Source organism: Buceros rhinoceros, unplaced genomic scaffold, assembly GCF_000710305.1.
Source record: "Buceros rhinoceros silvestris isolate BGI_N320 unplaced genomic scaffold, ASM71030v1 scaffold19735, whole genome shotgun sequence".
Taxonomy (NCBI): Eukaryota; Metazoa; Chordata; class Aves; order Bucerotiformes; family Bucerotidae; genus Buceros; species Buceros rhinoceros.
Window position 1 is genome coordinate 10,548 of NW_010411404.1, and position 19,456 is coordinate 30,003.

General features: G+C 40.5%; 1 protein-coding gene across 1 annotated transcript in view; it reads left to right on the forward strand.

The window, feature by feature from the left end:
• Window positions 1-19,456, forward strand: part of KHDRBS3 (KH domain containing, RNA binding, signal transduction associated 3) — a 58,556-nt gene that overhangs the window by 8,656 nt on the left and 30,444 nt on the right. The window contains exons 2-4 of the mRNA XM_010136020.1: window positions 2,174-2,290; window positions 8,940-9,086; window positions 14,525-14,664. Coding sequence (XP_010134322.1) covers window positions 2,174-2,290; window positions 8,940-9,086; window positions 14,525-14,664 — 404 coding nt within the window. The remainder of the gene's footprint in view (window positions 1-2,173; window positions 2,291-8,939; window positions 9,087-14,524; window positions 14,665-19,456) is intronic.

A 19,456-nucleotide genomic window follows, 5' to 3' on the forward strand; every position in this document is an offset into this window, starting at 1 on the left:
CTTTCCCTCAGAACTTTCAAAGTGGCAGTGAAGTATTTTGAGCTGCTACTGGCCCATTGTCAAGTGTTTGCAAATTTCTCCAAAGGAATAGGGAGATCGAAGAAGCCCATCTTGGCCCTTCACTGACACAGTAGAAGAAAAACTTATAAACTGTTTCATGAATTTAGGCCACGAACAAGTAGTTTAAATGTGTTTGCTCTTCAGCATCAGTATTTTATGCCTAAAACTATTTTTGCTAACGTGATTATGTCACTTTAGTTTCCAACAGTGTGAATATCCTGGTTTTACAAAGTTTCATTTGGGATGGTAAATATTCCTGAGCAGTAACTTGTTGATAAATAATCTTTACTGCAGTATTTTGAGAGGGCTTGTAGTGGGTTGACCTTTACTGGCTGCCAAGCTGCTCTGTCACTCCACCTCCTCCTCTCACAGGATAAGGGCAGAAAGTAAGATGGAAAGCTTGTGGCTTGAGATAAGAACAGGGCAATCCTCACCAAGTAGTCGTGGGCAAACAGACTTGACTTGGGGAAGATTAATTTATTGCCAATTAATTGTAACAGAAGGATAATGAGAAACTAAAAACCCTTCCTACACCCTTCCCTTTCCAGGCTCGGCTTAAGTCATGATTCTACCGACCCCTTGCAAGTGGCACAGGGAGATGGGGAAGGGAGTTGCGGTCTGCTCATAACAGTTTCTCTGCTACTCCTCCCTCATGCTCCTCCCCTGCGGGAGAAACCTTGGGATGGAGCAGGATACAACTGTTCACAAATTGCTCCAGTGCCAGTTCCTTTCCTGAAGGACCCTCCCTGTGGAACAGACTGCTCCAGAATGGGTCCCCCATGGGGTCACAGGTCCTGCCAGAGTATTTGTTGCATGGGCTTCTCTCCACAGGCCACAGCTGCCACCACAGCCCTACTCCAGTACGGGCTCTCCATGGGCTGCAGTGTCCTTCAGGGCACAGCTATCTGTTCTGGTGTGAGATCCTCTGTGGGCTGCAGGTGGACAGCCTGCTTCTCCATGGGCTGTAAGAGAATCTCTGCTCTGGTGCCTGAGCACCACCACCTCTTCCTTTACTGACCTTGGTGTCTTCAGGGCAGTTTCTTCCACATTTTCTCACTTGTCTCAGCTTTGCAGTGGTTTTACCCTTCCTTAAATGTGTTATCACATAGGTGCTCTGTTGCTGATGGTCTAAGCTTTGGGCACTGGTGGGTTTGTCTTGGAGGTGGCTCTGTCCAATGTGGGGGCAGCTTCTGGCATCTCTGCAGAATGGTCACTCCTGCAGCCTCCTGCTACCAAATCCTTGGCATGTAAATCCAATACAGGAATAAACTATTTGCAGGAAGTGTTTACAGCATTCCATGGCAACTTTCAAGTGTAGCTTATGTTTATTACCTCTCTTCGATTTTTTTCCCTCAACTAAAATAGTTTTCAGCATACAAGTGGATCCTCAAGTCTTCTCTGTAACTATAGCTAGTTTTCCTTTGTGATGGATTTTTTGATACCTTCTGGACTGAGAGGACCCAGCTGTATGTTTTGTTGTTTCCTGTTGAAGGAAAGGGTTGAATTTTTCTTGTCTTCCTTTATTTTTGTGGCTCACCACTTCTCCCTAGTTACCTTAATGGTCTATGAACCCCAGCTGGCTTTGGTGAACTTCAGGGGGTTGAGTGGCAGTTGAGATTCTGCCTTGATTAAGCATTGATTCTGATTGAGCTGCGTTTATATGCTTGTGTTCTCTGGATTTAATTCCTTGCCTGTTTCTGTTTGTGTAGGGTGTATTGTATGGGTTACCTCATACATCAAGGGAGGATAAGGCAGTTAAGGTGCTTCTGCAGAGCTTAGGTTGGCATTGTATCTGTGGGAGCGCTGCCAGGTTGGTTTTTATGGTGATGTACCTGGTAACAACTGCTGAAAAACTGAATTGCAGTTTGAGAATACCTGGTCTCAGTGTCAAATGCGATAAACACAAAGGTCTCTTTATTTGATTTCTGAGGTCAGATACTTCTGTGTTTCTGACACCTGGTGAAGCCACTGACATGCTGCTAACTGTCCTGCACAGTTCTGCTTAATGTTCTGCTACTTGTTTGCACCTAGAACAGTTGCTTCAACAAAATGTTCCATTTTGCCTGTTCAGTTTGGTTTAAAAATTCAATGAGCTTGATGTGTTTTCTTACAGTTCAACTTTGTGGGAAAACTTCTGGGTCCACGTGGCAATTCCCTAAAGCGTTTACAGGAAGAAACACTGACAAAAATGTCTATTTTGGGAAAAGGTTCTATGAGAGACAAGACAAAGGTAAGACCTGTGTATGTTAGATTCCTGAATTCTGTAATGTATTTAAAATTCTAGGGGAGATGAACAAATCCTGTGATGAAAATCAGAGCGGATAAAAAGCGTGGGACATCCTCTTACTGGCTAGATTCAGAGGGAGTCTGTTTTCTCTAAGGAGTCTGTTCTCACGGTGTATTTTGAGGCTGCCATGAGATGAACATAGGCTGACCAAGCTATGGACCTTGGGAATGTAGTTGGGGCATTACCAGGACGTGTTGTAGGCTGATCTTGTACAGCTTATAGTGAGTAATGCCCATGTGAATGTGGTGGTGTTCACACTTTTGAAGGAACCTGACCTCAGGTTAGGTTCCTTGATCCAAACAAACATTTTCACATAAAACAACACTTAACATTTAAATTTAATAACACTTCTAGACGGAGAAACAGCTGCTGAAAGGAGATAAAATACAACCAGAAGTCATTAGGTTGCTAGGAGCCTGTACTAACCACTTCCACTCTTCACTGAACTAAATCTTTGGCTAAATTTGTAGCAGGTACATCATTGAGGAGATGTCTTCTGCCTGGAAAGCTGCATTTTGTAATCGATACATTCATAATGATACAAATTAAAACACTGGACACACTTCTTGCCTGTAGCATACCATGTTTTAAAAGCCTCCAGTGAAACCTTTCTGTGGTTACGTAATCTGCTGAGTGAAAATACTGCCTGCTCTAAAGACTGATAACGACAAGTGTATGGAAGGGTGACTGAGAAGGCTGGCTACAGAGTTTCCTGAACAGATAGATCTCTGGCATAGTTCTCCATCAGTGAAATAAATGTTACATGATTTACAGAGTATTTATGAAGAACTTGATCAGAACCCATAAATTACTTTGTTCTGTGCAACTCAGGAGGTAACTCTTCATTCTTTCTTGAAAATATTTTTATTAAATACAACTTAAATGTAACTTACTATGGAGAAAGTGTTTGTGGAAACAAAGGGTTGGAGATGAGTGGGGTTTTTTTGAATGGCAGCTCCTATGTAATGCATAATACAGATAATGCAGCATTAAGATTTAGGTGTTTCAGTGTTACGAAAAACTACATTGCTGGTAACTAAGGAGATAGAAAGTTCAACCTGGAAAGAGAATATATGTAAATTTCCTCTAAGCCAGGATGATGAGGCCTCCAAATTCTGTTTCAAATGACACTCAGTGACCTTTCTCAGTTTTGTGGAATGTGTCAAACTGACGTTCTTCTGTTTGCAGCATTAATGTTTCTATATAAAAATGGATGTGTCATGGAGTGGGAAGGTCCCTGAGGTCTTTCTAATGGCTTTGCAGTCTAAAGAAGTTTGTTTTATTAAAAGCAGAAGCTCATGCTGAAAAGTTCAGATCCTAACTTGACTTCTGGAGTCCTGGGGAAGAGTCTTAAAGTTTGTAACTGAATCATTTGAATTTCTTGTTTCATTTGGTAATGAAGTAATTGTTCTAACCTTTGAGGTTTTCTTGATTGAGATGCTACTCAAAAAAGCTTAAGTAACTTTTCTCTGAAATTAAGTGCCTAATAAGTGGTGAGCTTGAGCTATTTTTTGTATGACAAATGCAATTAATCTGAGTTCAGAAAGAGAAAGGTTCCTGTGATTGTGTCTGGTTGTGTTTTCAGAAGGGACAATAAAGAGGAGTCAGTTGGAATAGCTTGTATATACCTATTTGGAACAGTCCTTCAGAAAGTGTCACACAGAACTAAAGCAGACTAACATTTCCAGTCTCAGTGGAACCTACAGGATATGTGCAAGGAAGTCCTGGTGCTACAAAGGGATCCTACCAGCTATGATAACCTGAACCACATTGCACTCACCCCTAGTTCCTTGGGGTCATGGCTCAGCAAGCTGAAGACTCTCCATGTGGAGAACTTAACCAAACAAGAACCTTTCAGACATTTTTCTAGTTCAACATAGATTATCAATGTACTGGTTGTTCCAACCACATCTTTCATTAACAAGTGATATACTTTTTGCATTGATCTTCATAAATTCTTGGTTAGCATTTTGGAACTACTGCACTGAGAGCTAGCAAATAAGAGATCCTTAATTATACCTTTTTTCTTGTATGAGAAAGAAGTAGTCTTGGCTGAAAAAAACCCGGGATTTAATTACTTCATGTCAACAAGTTGATGTTCAAAGGCTGGCAAGTTCTTGCCCATGACCAGTTTTTTCATTACTTGGAAAATCTAGTTGAGACAGTGTGGTTTAGTGGCAAATAATGAAATACATCCCTCCTAAAATCATAGAACTGTTTGGGTTGGAAGGGACCTTTAAAGGTCACCTAGTCCAACCCCCCAGCAATGAGCAGGGACATCTGCAACTAGAGCAGGTTGCTCAGAGCCCCAAAGTCCAACCTAACCTGGAATGTTTCCAAACATGGGGCATCTACCACCTCTCTGGGCAACCTGTGCCAGTGTTCCACCAACCTAATTGTAAAAAAACTTTCCCAATCTAGTCTGAATCTACCTTCTCTGACCTTTTTTAGTTTAATCTGTTATCCCTTGTCCTATTGCTAGACCCTAGTCTTGCCCTGTTTGACATATTTCAAATACGGAGAGAAACCTGAGTTCCTCCTACAGGAGAATAAGAGGTCAATAGTGTACATTACTTCTGGCACCTGGATGACTTGCAGATAGCAAACCAAGCAGCTTCATTGCTGCCTTGGCAGTGCTCAAAGCACTGGTTAAAGAGGGTAAGAGGTGAACTGAGGTGATGAGCCAGCCTAGAGACAGACATGGGAGATCTGCCTTTCTCTTGCACCTGGGGCTCCAAACATCACTTGTCTACCCCATAGTGTAGTTGCTTCTCCTTTTCTACTGGGCTGTCAGACCAAACAACATCCACAAGTTTAACCTGTTATTTTGCATCTTGTAGGGCAGGAAGAATTGATTAAGTATGATTGTTATAATGTAGGATTTTTTCCAGTTCTCCTGGATTTTTGGTTTATCTAAGGCTCAGATAAAGTGGAATCTCCTGGACAGTGCTGTATTCTTGTGTATGTGGAATTGGAGCTAACGCTCTTTTCAGAAGTACATAAGTGATTTAAGATAGCGCTCAATGGCCTGGACTGTGATTTTAATCTAAATATTGTAAAACCCCTATTTTCTCTTTCGAAGTACCTGTTACAGGTAGCAAAATCTTTGGAATTGTCACAGGTCAAGAGAACTTCAGCTGATACAAACTAGTACTCTGGCACCGAAGGCAATTTTGCACTGCAAAGCAGCTGAGGATTTGATCTGTTGTTTCTAGCAAGTTTATCGCAGCATCTTTGCTGTTGGTAGAAGTGAGACAGCATATTCTGCATGGCTGTTCAGTGGTGGTGAACAGATCCCGGCACAAACCCATTGTGTGAGGCACTGGGTCAGCTTGTCAGATATTTCTAAACCTTCATGTTGGTACCTGCTCATTAGCAGTTTTAAATGAATTATCTCTTAGGAAAAGGGGCAGTAAGCTTCACAGACTTCTCTAAGCTAAATTTATAAATACTTTTTTTTAACTTTAAGAGAACTTCAAAGGCCTGTGGAAGAAAGCTAACTAATGTGCAAGGTTGAAATGTAGTGAAGATCACCTTTCTCTTGCAAACTTTCTAGTGAAAGATTTAGGCAAACCGGGATAATAGATACAGATAAACCAGTCTGACTTAAAATGCATTTTGGGCAATTTCCTTTTTAAAATGTGTGATTTGATTTCTTTGAGACATTTGAGTTTGAGTGCATTCAGGAAAGTTTTTTTTATGTATCTTTGTTCCTTACTCCTTAAATTGAGCTCTAGAATCAATCTAGGCTTCTATTTCCATCTCTAGTCAAGGTCTGGAGGACCATTTCACGTGTTGGCTTGTGATATACAGCATCTAAGTAATTCTGCTCTGCAGTTAGTATGTGTTTTCAGGCTGTGCTGTCACCTCATCGACTGGTCACTAGTCAGTGCTGAGTTACCCTCTGCTGAGCTACTCAGACTTTCATGTGTCCAAAGGAGGGTGAAGAAGTAAACAGAGGCATTTTGGAATTTCTTTACTACGTGACAAGATTGCTTTTATATTGTAAATCTGAAGAAATAACTTTAAAGCCTTCTTTCCCAACTGGTTATTCGTGTGTTACCGATAGTTTGAGACTGGTACAGGCCTCTCAACAACTTGAGTGTTCTGAATGGTTTAAAGTCTGACAGAAGCCAAGTTTAAGGTAACATTTAAAACAGATATCAAGTAGTACCTAAAGAAATTTAGAACCTAAATCAAAAGTGAAGAAGTAAAGAGGAAAATGGACAGTACCATGAGCATATTTTGATGAAATCTGCTACCCAGCTTCTGATTGAAAGCTTCTAGGGCAGCTGTCTGGTTCTTGATGGCTTGACAAGTAGGAAGAAAAGCAAGTCTCTATAGGTACAATAGAATTCGGTAAAAGTGTATTGGCTGTCCTCAGTAGGCGTATTGCCAGATGCCTTGTGCTGCTTTGCATCATCAGCTGTACTCTGCTTTGTTCTGGAACACAAAGGGATGAAATACAAGAGCACAAGGTAAGCGTTCTCCAAGGCTCCCAGAGTGCAGGGATGTGTCTGTACTGAAAACATGAATCAGATTGTCCAAACCATGAGCTGTTTGGGGTGAATTTTGCACGAGATGATGTGAAGGACAGATTTTAAAAATAAAAGTGGTGACCTTGCTGTCCTTTAGCTTCCTTGTTGCCCATCTGGGTCACTTTCAGCAGCTCTCAAATATCAAGTGCAGTAGAAAATGTGCTGTTTTGCCCAGCCAAGCAGCATCCACTCGCACAGGGCAAGCCCAGCAATGTGTGTGCTGTCCAGTAAAGGAAGGCAGAGGATTTTGTGGGAGCTAAAAATTCTGTCAGTGAGGGATACTGGAAGGGGACAAGCTGTGGCTTGTTGGTCATCGTGAAGGATAAAAGGCCTGACATGTGTACCCCAGATGTGTACCCAAGATACAGGCCAGTGAGTGAACTCATTCTCATCCATGTGCCAGTAAGGGCTGTGGGCACTAGCGTGTTGCTGAGTCATGTTACAGAATTGGGAAGAAATAAATTATTTTAATCAAAGTGAACTTTGCAAGTGAAGCGAGAGAAATGGATAAAGTTAGTTTAAGCACTTGCTTATGGGAATTATTTTAGAACGATCTGCACTGAAATCTTTTTCTGCGCTTTGCTAAAATGGCTGATGGAAATCCTTTTTCACCAGACATTGCATGTGGAATTGTGACTTTTCTATTGCTTACTGCTGTTACCAGGCAAGCTGATTGGAGAACTAGGAAAATCCATTTCTGTGGTTGTTATTCTCTGCACAGTGGTATTTTTCCCTCTAAAAAGGGACAGGAAATGTTTGATAGCATGTATCAAAAACAAAGTATATGGGGAGCTCCACTGATGAAATCATTTAGCTTCCAGTGCTAGATGACAGTTTGTCTTGAATAACTTTGCTTATTTAAGTGAGAAACAGTCCTTATTAAAACTGTTTAAAGAACTGTAATGTTCTATTTAAGACCTGTTATTTGTATTGACAAGATAATGGTTTAAAAAAGTCTAATTCTGCTGACTGGCCTCTTAATTCTTTCTGTGGATGCTCTGACTAGATTCTGGGTTTTCTTTTAAACATCTCCATAGTCAAATGCAAGTGTGATAGGACTGTTACTTGAAGTAGGAGTGGATTGACACTTAAAAATCTGAACCCATAGTTAAGGCGGGTGCGTGTCAAAATTTCAACTATCATTGAAACTAATTTTTCTAAATCCGAAGGATGAAGTACTTGGTGCTTGCTAACTACAATAAGCAGCAGGGGAGAATTCATAGGGCTTTGGTTTTTAGATAGAACTGCCAAGAAATCTAATACAATTATTTTTAATGGTGGTTTACTCTCTTGGAATGAACCTGTTGGATACAAATGGTGAGACTGAGACTAACAAGTGATGTCCTCTAGGTCTGTAGACTTTTTTCCTGTGAATGCAAGTATTTGAGAACTGAACTGTGCTGCTCTACACTGAAATAACAAGTTCAGTCACATTGAACGGGTTGGGTGAAGCAGAGTAAATGAGAAACTCTTGTGAGACAGCTAGTGAACTTTTTTCTTTAATATCCTCCTCCCTTGTCTCCTGTGCTGGTAGTTTCATGTCCAAGTAGCACAGTTGTGTGAAGGATGTGCTCATAGGGTAGAAATCTCAGTGAGAACAGACAAGAACTATCTGGGCATTGCAATAATACTAAGATGGAAATAATATTGGTTAAAGAATCTTGCTCTTGCAGAATATTAGATCAAACATGTTTCTAAAGACTTTGCTTTTGAGAAGAGGCTTCAAGTTCACTGATGTGAAACTGTACTATGGGAAAGTTCTTGGGAACATGTTTCCTTGTGCTAGTTTCTGTATGTGAGCAGAAGCTGATGGGTCCTGTTTTGTGACACCAGTCACTTACTGTTGATAAGCAACCTGATACTATTCTGATATTAAAGTGACATGATTGGTTTGAAGGGTATCGGAAAAGTGTGTAATTTTCTACCTTTTAGTTGTTGACATCTGAATGTGAGTAAACATTATGTACAAATGCCTCTGAAGCAACTGTAACACTTACATTATAACATCTTTAAAATAAGAAGGTGGAAAACTCAGGACTTTTCTTATCTCCTAGGAGGAAGAGTTGAGAAAAAGTGGAGAGGCAAAGTACTTCCACCTAAATGATGACCTGCATGTTTTAATTGAAGTATTTGCTCCACCGGCAGAAGCATATGCCAGAATGGGACATGCACTGGAAGAAATCAAGAAGTTCCTCATTCCTGTTAGTATTAATTTTTTCTTAAGAATTCTGGTAGTCTTGAGAATTTTTTCTCTTAACTTACTGTACAATGTTGGTCAGGTCTGGGGTAGCTGGGAGAAGAGCTGAGTTTACCGGGGCAGTAGCCTTCTGGCTTGCCCATAGGTGGAGCAGGATATGGGCTGGAATCTCTGGGGAATGCCTGTAGGTTCCCTATGTCTGTGGAGGCTCTGTGCCGAGCATCTGGAATCAGTTTCCTTTTCCACCCGGCACGGTATCTGTCCCCTCGGCACAGGATCTGGGGTTTACAGCTGGTTTTTATCCCTTCTCTGGTTAAACTCAGCTCAAAGCCAGCCCCCTGGTGATTGGCAGAGTGGTGAGGTCTACCTGCTTCATGGAAGGAATCTTCTTACTCCATGGGTATGGAGGTAACCGTGGATATTTTTCTCTCTGAAAAGTCTCTTAGTACTGGAGCAGAAAATCAAAAGTGCTGCAGCTTGCCTGGGCAAGTGTCTCAGACTCCCCTTTTTATGCACTTATTCGCTCATGTGTGTCTGAGATATTTCAACTCCCAATCAGCGAGAGAGAGGGCTGTGCCTTCTCTGCCCAAAAGTCACGAAATCTTTCTCCACGCTTTGGGGGGAGGAGAAAGGTCAGGACAAAGGTCTCACCCTCCACTGATGGCATCCTAACCCATTACAAAAGCAAAACCTCCTCAAAGTGCATTGACTTCTGTTTATTTGTATTGTTATCTAAGTGTTAGACTGGATTTGCGTCAGATCTTGGAAACATATGAAATGTATCTAAGGAAACTTCAGGGTGTGTATCTGAGTGACAACAGCACAAATTTTTGAGGGCGTAGTTGGAGAGCTGTATTCAGGACCAGTGGGGGATGCCTGAGTGGCCACTAAACCTTGCTGGGGGGCACTAAGCCAGCTGTACTCCAGGGTGTAGCAGTTGGTCCCTAAGCCATGCAACTGCATGTGTTCTGGGGGATTGGGGTTTGCACTAAACCTAGTCTTGATCCATGAAACTAAAGTCCCCAAGTGACTGGAGTTGATTGTGTGCTCCTTGTTTCTTCTGGCATGTTTCTGTCTGAGTGAAAGTTAACCATATGCCCCAATACTACTGATGACATAAACCAAAGCGTGGTAAGTAGTGATCACCTGGAGGTTCATTTAGGAGTATGTCCTGATGGGAAATAACACAGTAATGTAGATGCACCTTCAGACAGAAACCACAGAAATGTCCTGAGCATCATGTTCTCATGCTGTAAAGAGGCAAACACCACACTATAACTTTGTCTGCAGGTTCCAAATGGGGTTTGTCTTGATGTGTGAGGTGAGTAAACATACTATATTGTTCAAACATCCCAACAGATTAGGGGATGCTCAACAGAATATTACTAGGTTTACTAGGTTTTACTAGGATTACTAGGCTGTTATGTCAAAGGTTACTCTATTTACGTGAGTCACGATTTGATTGTGTGAAGAGATAGGGGAGAATTAAGTCCTTGGCTATTCCAGTGAGCAAACAGCTGCTTTCTTTTTAGATGGAAATATGCTCAATTTAATGGAAATATGCTTAATTTGCTAAGTGCTTTGTGCATGCACTGGGAGTAGGGATATAGCTAATCCCCTGCTCCCTTCATCAGATCTTTTTTCATTGATCTCAATTCACCTGATGTCATAACAAATGAAGTAAGCTTATCAAAACCTAGACACTGCTCTACTGCTGTTAAGCCAGTAAATTTGCAGACTGGTAATGAGCAATTCAATTCATTGGTTGTACACTTTTCCATCTCAATTTTTGATCATTGTGTCTATTATACTGAGCTGAACTGATGCTGAACATAATCTTTTCTGAACTATGGGATCAAGCCAACACAGTCTTAATTTCCCTTTGGCTCTTCAAATGGAATTTTATCAGAATGGTTCTAAATGCCTTAATCTCTCCCCCCTGCCCTTGCAGCTGCAACTCCAGGAAGCAATAAGGAGCAGCTCTGTCCTCTCTAGAACTACTACTTGGTTCTGCTGCCAAATGCAGCTTGACTTTATTTTCTGGAAGGTCTGTTCTGGCATTCTTAGCAAATTATCAGTTTTATTTAAAGAAAAATCCTGCTGTATCAGTACATATGGAAAACACAAGATTATAATCATACAGCGTAAGTGAAGTACACCTTCCAGCAACTCCAGATCTGAACCGAACTTACAAATCTGGTCATTGCCCAGCTTCCAGGCCAGGACTGAATATACAATCACAACTGGTGCTAGAACACAGGGTACAAAATACCTTGTAGCAGCCTACTAAAACAAAACTGCCTTAGTCTCTCTTCTCGGATCTTTCTGGAGCCACAAACACCTTTCCACTGGAGTTCAGCCTCAGGCAGCTGCAGTGGTGTACTTCTCTTGAGATTATTTTTAACTGAAATCAAAACAAATTGAAGTCAAGGGTTTTTTGGCTGCGCTTACCATGGTGTCTTGACCTCTCCTCTGCAGGTAGAATTGTGGCTTCTGGCTCTGTATATTGTTTTGTCCTCCTTCGAATTAGCCAATCCCTTTGTTCTGGCCAGACCCTCTGGTCAGCAGTCTTAGATTGGTAGGTATTGTACTTCACTCTAATTATACCCAGAATGACTAGTGTCAATTAAGCCAGAGACAAGTACTTCCACTCTCACTCCCCCATGTATTATACCATGATGACTGCCAATATTTTGGCCAATAGGACTCTTCTTGATCTATTTTGCATACGTTTGCCTCCTGTATGTAGTTTAAGCTGTGGTGATGAAATAGCTTTTAATGGCATTTGGAAGAGCTGGTGGGCTTTGGAAACACACACTTTTAGGAGCTGGTGAATAACTGTAAGGTGTGTGTGTATAAAGGTGGCAGGTAACTTTATTGTTCACTGCCAGGACAAAGACCTGCTTTTGCAAAACTGTAGGGTTTTGCAGGGATCTGTCCTAACATAAAATAGAAAATGTTTTTATATTTTGAATGATAAATTGGAATAACTTAAGTTGCAGATGATCCCAAGGAGAGCTGCAGCTAATGTGTTGATCAGAACTGGGTGAAAATCACAGATAAAATCTAAAAAAATGTTGCTTAGTTGGTTCATGTAAGTAATTCTACGTAAGAAGAAAAATCTCTTGCATGTACCTCGATGGCGTAGTGATACCCACAGAAGAACAAAATCCAGAGAGGACTGTAGTCCAGGTCCAGATGGGCAGTATTTGTAACAAGAGTGTACATATGTTCATTGGAAATGAAGCAGCAGCATAAAGTGTTGCCTCTGCCTGAACAGAGGAGTGCAGTCCAAGGGGTTTCCATGTCTGTCTCCTGTGATAGGTGAGGAGGAGATTCTCCTTAATTCGACTTGAAGTGTGCTGTTATCCAGCAGCAGGTATTCCTAAATTGACGATCTGTTACTTCCAATTGAGGAATCCGTTTCAGACTGTAATGGATTAACACTATTGCTTATCGTGGCTACTTGCACTGTTATTTCCTTGTGCTGCCCCTTCACTCTGCATCCTCTTGCCACCTCTGGCATGTGTGAGAAGGACCATATTTTCTGTTCTGTGCCTTTGTGCAATGGAGGCATTGTCTTTGACTAAGGCTGCTGGTACATCTAGTACTATGCTGTAGGAAAATGAGAAAGCTTTAGGAAGAAAAAGGACCCAACGTGTATAGTGGTAATAAGCATGTTTCTTAAGTTAAATGAAGTTAATAACAAATTATGACCAAAGATACTTTTCTAGGAGCCCAGTTCTGAGGAGGATATTTCGTGGAGATGTTATAAAGGGCATCTGTGATATAAGCTATGTCAACTTTGAGACCTAAGTATTGTGTTTGGGTACAGTTTTAACAATTAATTAGCCCTTTGTTTTGAGGTGGGAGCTCTCTTGTTCCACATTCTGCATTTGTAGCTGATTCTGTTCCAGCGACAAAGTTTTTGTGCAGTAGTTGGCCAGAGTAGTGTTCAGTTGCTTGTTTCTGTTCCACTCCCTGTGATGGTTTGGCTGTGTATTTGTTAGTTGTTTTGTAATGGAATCTGTTTCTCAAAAGCTTTAATTTACGCAGCTTGAAACAGTTGATTTAGTCTTCCAGACTTTGATCTTCTTGTTTCCTGGTTGGTTTCTGCCGCTAAATAGCGGATGTTCTCGGATGGGTAGTTGTGAATTAAATTTCAGAGCCTGTTTAAGACAGTTTGGACAAAATGCCTTTGTAGTGCTGCTTTTTTAACAGAGTAACTATCCTCAGCAATGGCATGGAAAGGAACCCTTTGTGGAAGCTAGGGGAAGCAGTGTGTTTTGAGGATAATTGAGATCTTTCAAGTTCAGAGATGTTTTCATCTCCTCAAAGTTATGTTTCAGTGAGTTGTCTGATGCAAAGCTGCCTGGCAGTCTGTTGGTACCTGCCTAGTGCATAAATGTAATAAAATGAGATTTCCAGTAAGAGATACAGATCCTTTTTGTAATTCAAATGTGGAAATAGATGGTATTTGGGCAAACCTGCCTCCAAAATGGGAGGATTTGCAGAAGATACGAGCTGTTACACCAGAAGTATCACTTCATTCTTAATAGAGGCCCTATTAATATTTTGATGCTTTGTGTACACATAAGCACAGAGTACAGTATTTGTTTTCTGATTCACCTTTACAGATGGGTTCTCTGGCTCATTTTAAGTGGGGGGAAAATGGCAGAAAAATATGTAGAGCTCAAGAGCTCATTTCTGCATCTGTTTTATTCCTGTGTGATGTGCTAGTTTTGGAGGTTGGCTCAAGGTCCCTGAAAAGACTCTTGTGTGTTTGAGAAGTACCATGATAGATCCATGTAAATAACTTCAGCTTTCTAATAGACCTCGAGAGAATTTGTGCGGAGTAAGAAACAAGCCATGTGTCTTCAAATTGTTTCTTTGCATGTTGAAGAATTGAAATTTTTGGAGCTCTTACTATTACATAATAGTACCTATTTATTCTGCATTAATTATTTATTCTCCCTTTAACTCCTGATTATAAGTGTAGGTATCCAATCTATTCCTTAGCTTCAGGGGCTATGCTCTACAGTGTATTTATTCCGTATGACTTTGCAACACCAGTTGATGCAATTTTTCCTGCTGTTAACACACTGTGATTCTCCAGCTAAAACTACGAGTCAGATCCCGGGTCAGAAATAGGACCTTGATTTTTTGTTGTTGTTTTCCTCTACAGCATTTTAACACTGACATTTTAATTGGTAAAGCTGCGTGGAGGTAACATGCAGTGGGAAAGAAAAACATGCCTGGGCAAAAATTGCAATTCATCTGTAGAATTCTGTTGGAAGCTCTTGACTGAATAAATGTCTATAATATTCTGCATATTAAATGTTTTCAATGGGATGTGCAACTTTCAGGAGCAGCGTTTGTTAATGCTGACTTGCTGTGGTGGTTGAACAGCTTGTGTTTTTCCTCACTCTGTCCCTGTCTTAGGACTATAATGATGAAATCAGACAGGCACAGCTTCAAGAACTGACATACTTAAATGGTGGTTCAGAAAATGCAGAAGTTCCAGTAGTTCGTGGAAAACCGTCTATTCGAGCGAGAGGAGTACCAGTTCCTGCTCTGTCCAGGTAAGTATCTCGGCTGCAGTGGAATTTAATTTCAATGTGTGTATTTTAAGACACACACAAACCCCAAACCACAGAACAATAGTCAAATATGTGAAGGACCCCCAAAATAAGAGCAAAAGATGAGGGGAAAACAAATCTTGATTTCTTGAAGGTGGTCTAACTCTTCGACCAAATTAACAATGGTGCCAAAATGCATCCTATGAAAGTTGAATGGTACCCAAGTTAGGAGGTGAAGTAGATCAGAGGTGTCCAATCTTGTCATGAGCAGCTCAGTAAGACTTCTGTGCTGGTTGGCTTCTAACTTTCACTCATTCTTAGGTGCCTGTAGGGTCTGTGTATCGGCACTGTAGAGCTCAGGGCTTTGAAAAGCTGGTAAATCTGCCTTGATTGACGTGAATTTAAAATCAACCTCTCTAACATGGAATATACATATTCCTTTTCACAAAGTTTTTGTAGTCCTGATAAAATAATGCCATGGAAATGTTTCAGAGGTAGAATTTGGATTTAGTCTCATCTGCATTGTGCTTATTTCATAAAAAAATGGGTTTTGATTGGGGAATAGACATGTCTACTGCTTTTGCTTTATTTTTCGTTTATACAGACGTTTTATTTTTATTCTAGCATCCCCTATCTTCCTTGCAGTATTGAAATGACAGTTTCCACTCCTTTGAGTCCCAAAGTGTGAAAACAGCCTAAAATAAAGTGCGTAGCTGTTTCTGTTACAGTACAGGGATTGGGGCTGCAGCAGCTGAGTGAAATGGTTTCTTGCAGTGACCCATTCTTCTTTGGGGTTATGGTGGTTATTAATGCAAGCTTCAAACTTACATTTCAGCTTTTAAAATAACTTCATAAATATTCTGAGGTCTTAACTCAGATTAAACATGCTAGAAGAAAAAGCACTGAAATTCCTTCACTTGTTCTGATCCATTTAGTTAGATGTGTCCTGTAGTGATGATTGCAAACACAATGCAGAATGAATCTTGATTTAGAGAATTTTCCCTTTCTGTTGGTTGTACCCTCTAAGAATATAATATTTTCTCTAAATAAACATATTTTTGTTTTTATATTAAGTAATATTACCCAATATGCCTATTCTGCTTTTCTTGATTTTGTTGTTTTTCAGAGTAGTGGTAATTATATACCAAGGTTCCCTCCTAGCACTGTAATCAGCCATACGAAGTGCTTGAGGATCAGATCTCATTTGATTTTGGAGATGGATTTTTTGCTAATTTTGCTTCAGTTTTTGAACATGTTTTTAACTTTCCCATAGATGCTTGTAACAGCTCTGCTACAGACACTCACACTCTGTTCAGTACAGAGACACTCACAGTTCTATTTCATGTTTCCTACATTTTTCATATGTCCTTAAGCTAGTGTTTGTTTTGATCTGATTTTTTCCACTACTAGTATCGAGCACATGTATGCATCGTTAACTTTTCATAGTACTGTATTTCTAACATCATTAGTTACAGCCTCTGGATTCTGGTAGATAATTTCTTTCAAACCTGCGTTTTATGTAAGACGTGCTGAGACATAAGTGTTTGGTAGCTCACAAAATCCTTTGTAAGTTCATCCTATTGGCCTACAGCTACTGAAGTGTCTTCAGGTAAATGTTATTGGCATTTGATTTGGAGATGACAGCTAAAAGTTGTATTTGTCATCTCCCCTTTTGTATGTTCTAAAACCTGAAAGTTTGGTTTGACTTTAAGGCTTGTCTTAAACACGAAGACTCTTTCCGCTCAAACTGAAGCACTCTAGTGTAAGATTCCTCAAATGAATTTTAATGCCATTGCTACTGAGCTACTACAGCCATGGAGTTAAAGATCTTAAACTCAGCTGTAACTTAGCACAAATTGACTTCAGTGAGTAATATTTGCATTGAAGGAAGGCTTCGTTAAAGGTTTTGTCTTGGTGTTAAATCCAACGGTTCTAATAGCAAGTGTCCCTGAGACCCGGGAGAGGTTGAAGCAAAGCTTGATAAGACTTGTAAAACAGTCTTTCACCTCAATCCTTAACCCCTCCTTATAATCTCTAGAATATTTTTAAGATATCATCCTTGATACTTGAAACATCCTGTTGAGGATGCAAGATCTTAGTGTGTTTAAAGTTCCAATTTTTTTAAACTTTATTCCTGAATAGTTCCACTGAAAAGAACCAAAGTACTAATTTATGCCTTTTTTTACTCCTTATCAGACGTGTTGAAACTGGAGATAATGCATCTTATCAAGTGCCTTCTTTTAAGAAGACTTGTTACGTGTATGTTTAGCTCCCTGCCAAAATTTTACTTTGTAGAAAAGCATGCATTTGTGCTTGCATACAAAATTCTAGCTTGTGCACAGGTGTTCCTGGATATGGTAAGTATTTTCCCAATGGTTGTCGTTCGGTAACTTTTTTCTGGCTTGTCCCAGATTTTCTTGACCGTATTTGCTGTAACTCCAGAGCTAAGTAAGATTTTGAGGATGAGTGGTTGGGAAGGGTTGTGTGTATTTTCAGCTTTAGCTTTAGGAATGTGCTTTTCTCATCATTCATCTTGGACAGATAGCTGCTTCCTTCTGCCCTCTGGCCCCCATTTTTTTTGTCCTTGTACTGTTAAAGATGACCCTCAGATGTAATCACACTACTTCTATGTTCTGTGATGTTCATGCTGAGCATTTAACCTCTTTAGGTGGTACCTGCATCTTGTGTGCAGCAGGAGAAGGGACATGAGAATCTTTCCTTGGTGGAAGACTGGTTTTCATTCCTTTGTTTTCACTGTAAACTGACATTGTTATATGGTTGTTTTGGAGGTGACTACATAAAATGAAGGATTATACCAGTTACTTTTTAATTTAGTGTGCTAGCAAGCTTAGAGGATCCAGGATGTGTAATGTGATGCTGTTATAGTGAGTGGCTAGAAGATGTAACTCTTTTGGAATCAGTTTTTTAATGCATTTGAATTCCCATCCTGAATCAGTGCAATATAAATTATAATACTACTGAAATGTAAATTGAACCTTTGATTAACTGAAGAATACAAATAAACATGTTAACATACATGTTAATGTACACTAAGGACAATTTGCAAATTAAGTAGCCTTTCCTCTCTAAACATCACATTTCTTTTTAGAAAAGTAAAAATAAGAATCTATGATCACTCAATTCCAACTCAAACTAGGATATATTGGAAAAGTTAAATTCTAGAGGATTGTAATAGTAAGTCTAGGAATATACATGAATATTCCTTGCCTACCTTGGGGTGGGGTAGGGGGAACCAATGCATGTCACTTACTGCTAGAAATCACTGTAAGAATCATAGTGGTTTGGGCTGAAAGGGATCTTTAAAGATCACCTAGTTCCAACCCCCCTGCCCTGGGAAGGGACATACTCTCCTAGACCAGGTTACTCAAAGCCCCATGCAAGCTGATGTTGAAGATTTCCGGTGATGGAGCATCCACAACACCTCTGGGTAACCTCTTCCAGTATCTCATTGTCACCCTCACAGTAAAGAATTTCTTCCTTATGCTCAATCTAAATCTACCCTCTCTCAGTCTAAAACTGTTGCCCCTTGTTCTGTGACCGTAGGCCCTGGTAAACCGTCTCCGTCTCTCAAACCATCCCCCCTTAGGTATCGAAAGGCAGCAATAAGGGAGAGCTGGTTGGGTTCACTCCCCAGATTGAGAGGAATTGTATTTTGAAAGCAGGGATTTTGGTTTCACTAAGTCGAGGGGAGGAAAAAGTCATTTCTCAAAGCCAACATGTAGGAATAGTCTAAAGAAATGGTGGGTTTTTTACTTTTCCCACTTCTTTACTTTACTCATATTTCAGTGTGCGCATGGCTGGGATCCTGACAGCTGGATGGCTGTCAGTCTGTCTGGGGAAAAATAAAACTGCTACAGAAGCAGGTTAGAATTTGCTGTCCTACATGTCAAAAGTAATGAGGTGATGTGAATCACTGCTGCACTGTGTTCACAGCTTTCGATTGTTCTGCTGTCATATATCTGGAATCAACTGGTTTCTCTCTGAGTAACTTTTTGTTCAGAACAAAAGGCAAGTGGATTGTGGCTTAAAAGCTGCTCCAAATGCTGTTAGATTTTCTTCAGAATGTTTTTCCACACAAACATTTTATTCAAGCAGCAAGAGGTTAATCAATTACAAAATGCAGTTCTTAATGTTGACTATACACAATAAGGTACACTTCCTGGGATTTTAATGTCTAAAATTAGTCTTCTGTAATTATATACCATGTTTCCAAACCAGACTGGCATATTCTAACACTTCAGTGAACAGATGTGGCCTCAAGTTGTGCCAGAAGAGATTTAAGTTGGGTATCAGGAAAAACTTCTTCACAGAGAGGGTTGTACAGGATTGGCACAGGCTGCCCAGGGAGGTGGTGGAGTCCCCATCCCTGGAGGGGTTTCACAGCCGTGTGGGTGTGGTGCTGAGGGACATGGTTTAGGGACCCCAGCAGTGCAGGGGGAACGGTTGGACTCGATCTTAAAGGTCTCTTCCAACAGAAATGATTCTGTGAAAGGCTTGTTCTCCCATTCTCTAATACATGTGATAGCTTTGTAGAAATTACATGCTCCACTCATTCTCATACACTGGTACACGTTGCCCAGGGAGATTGTGGAGTCTTCCTCCTGGAGATGTTCAAAAGCCATCTGGACATTGGCCTGGGCAACTGGCTGTAGATGGTTCTACTTGAGCAGAGGGTTTGGACCAAATGACCTTCGGAGGTCCCTTCCAACCTCAACTATGTTGTCAGTGGTTGCATTTCCCAGGGATGGTCATAGTGGCTCAAACATCAAGGCAA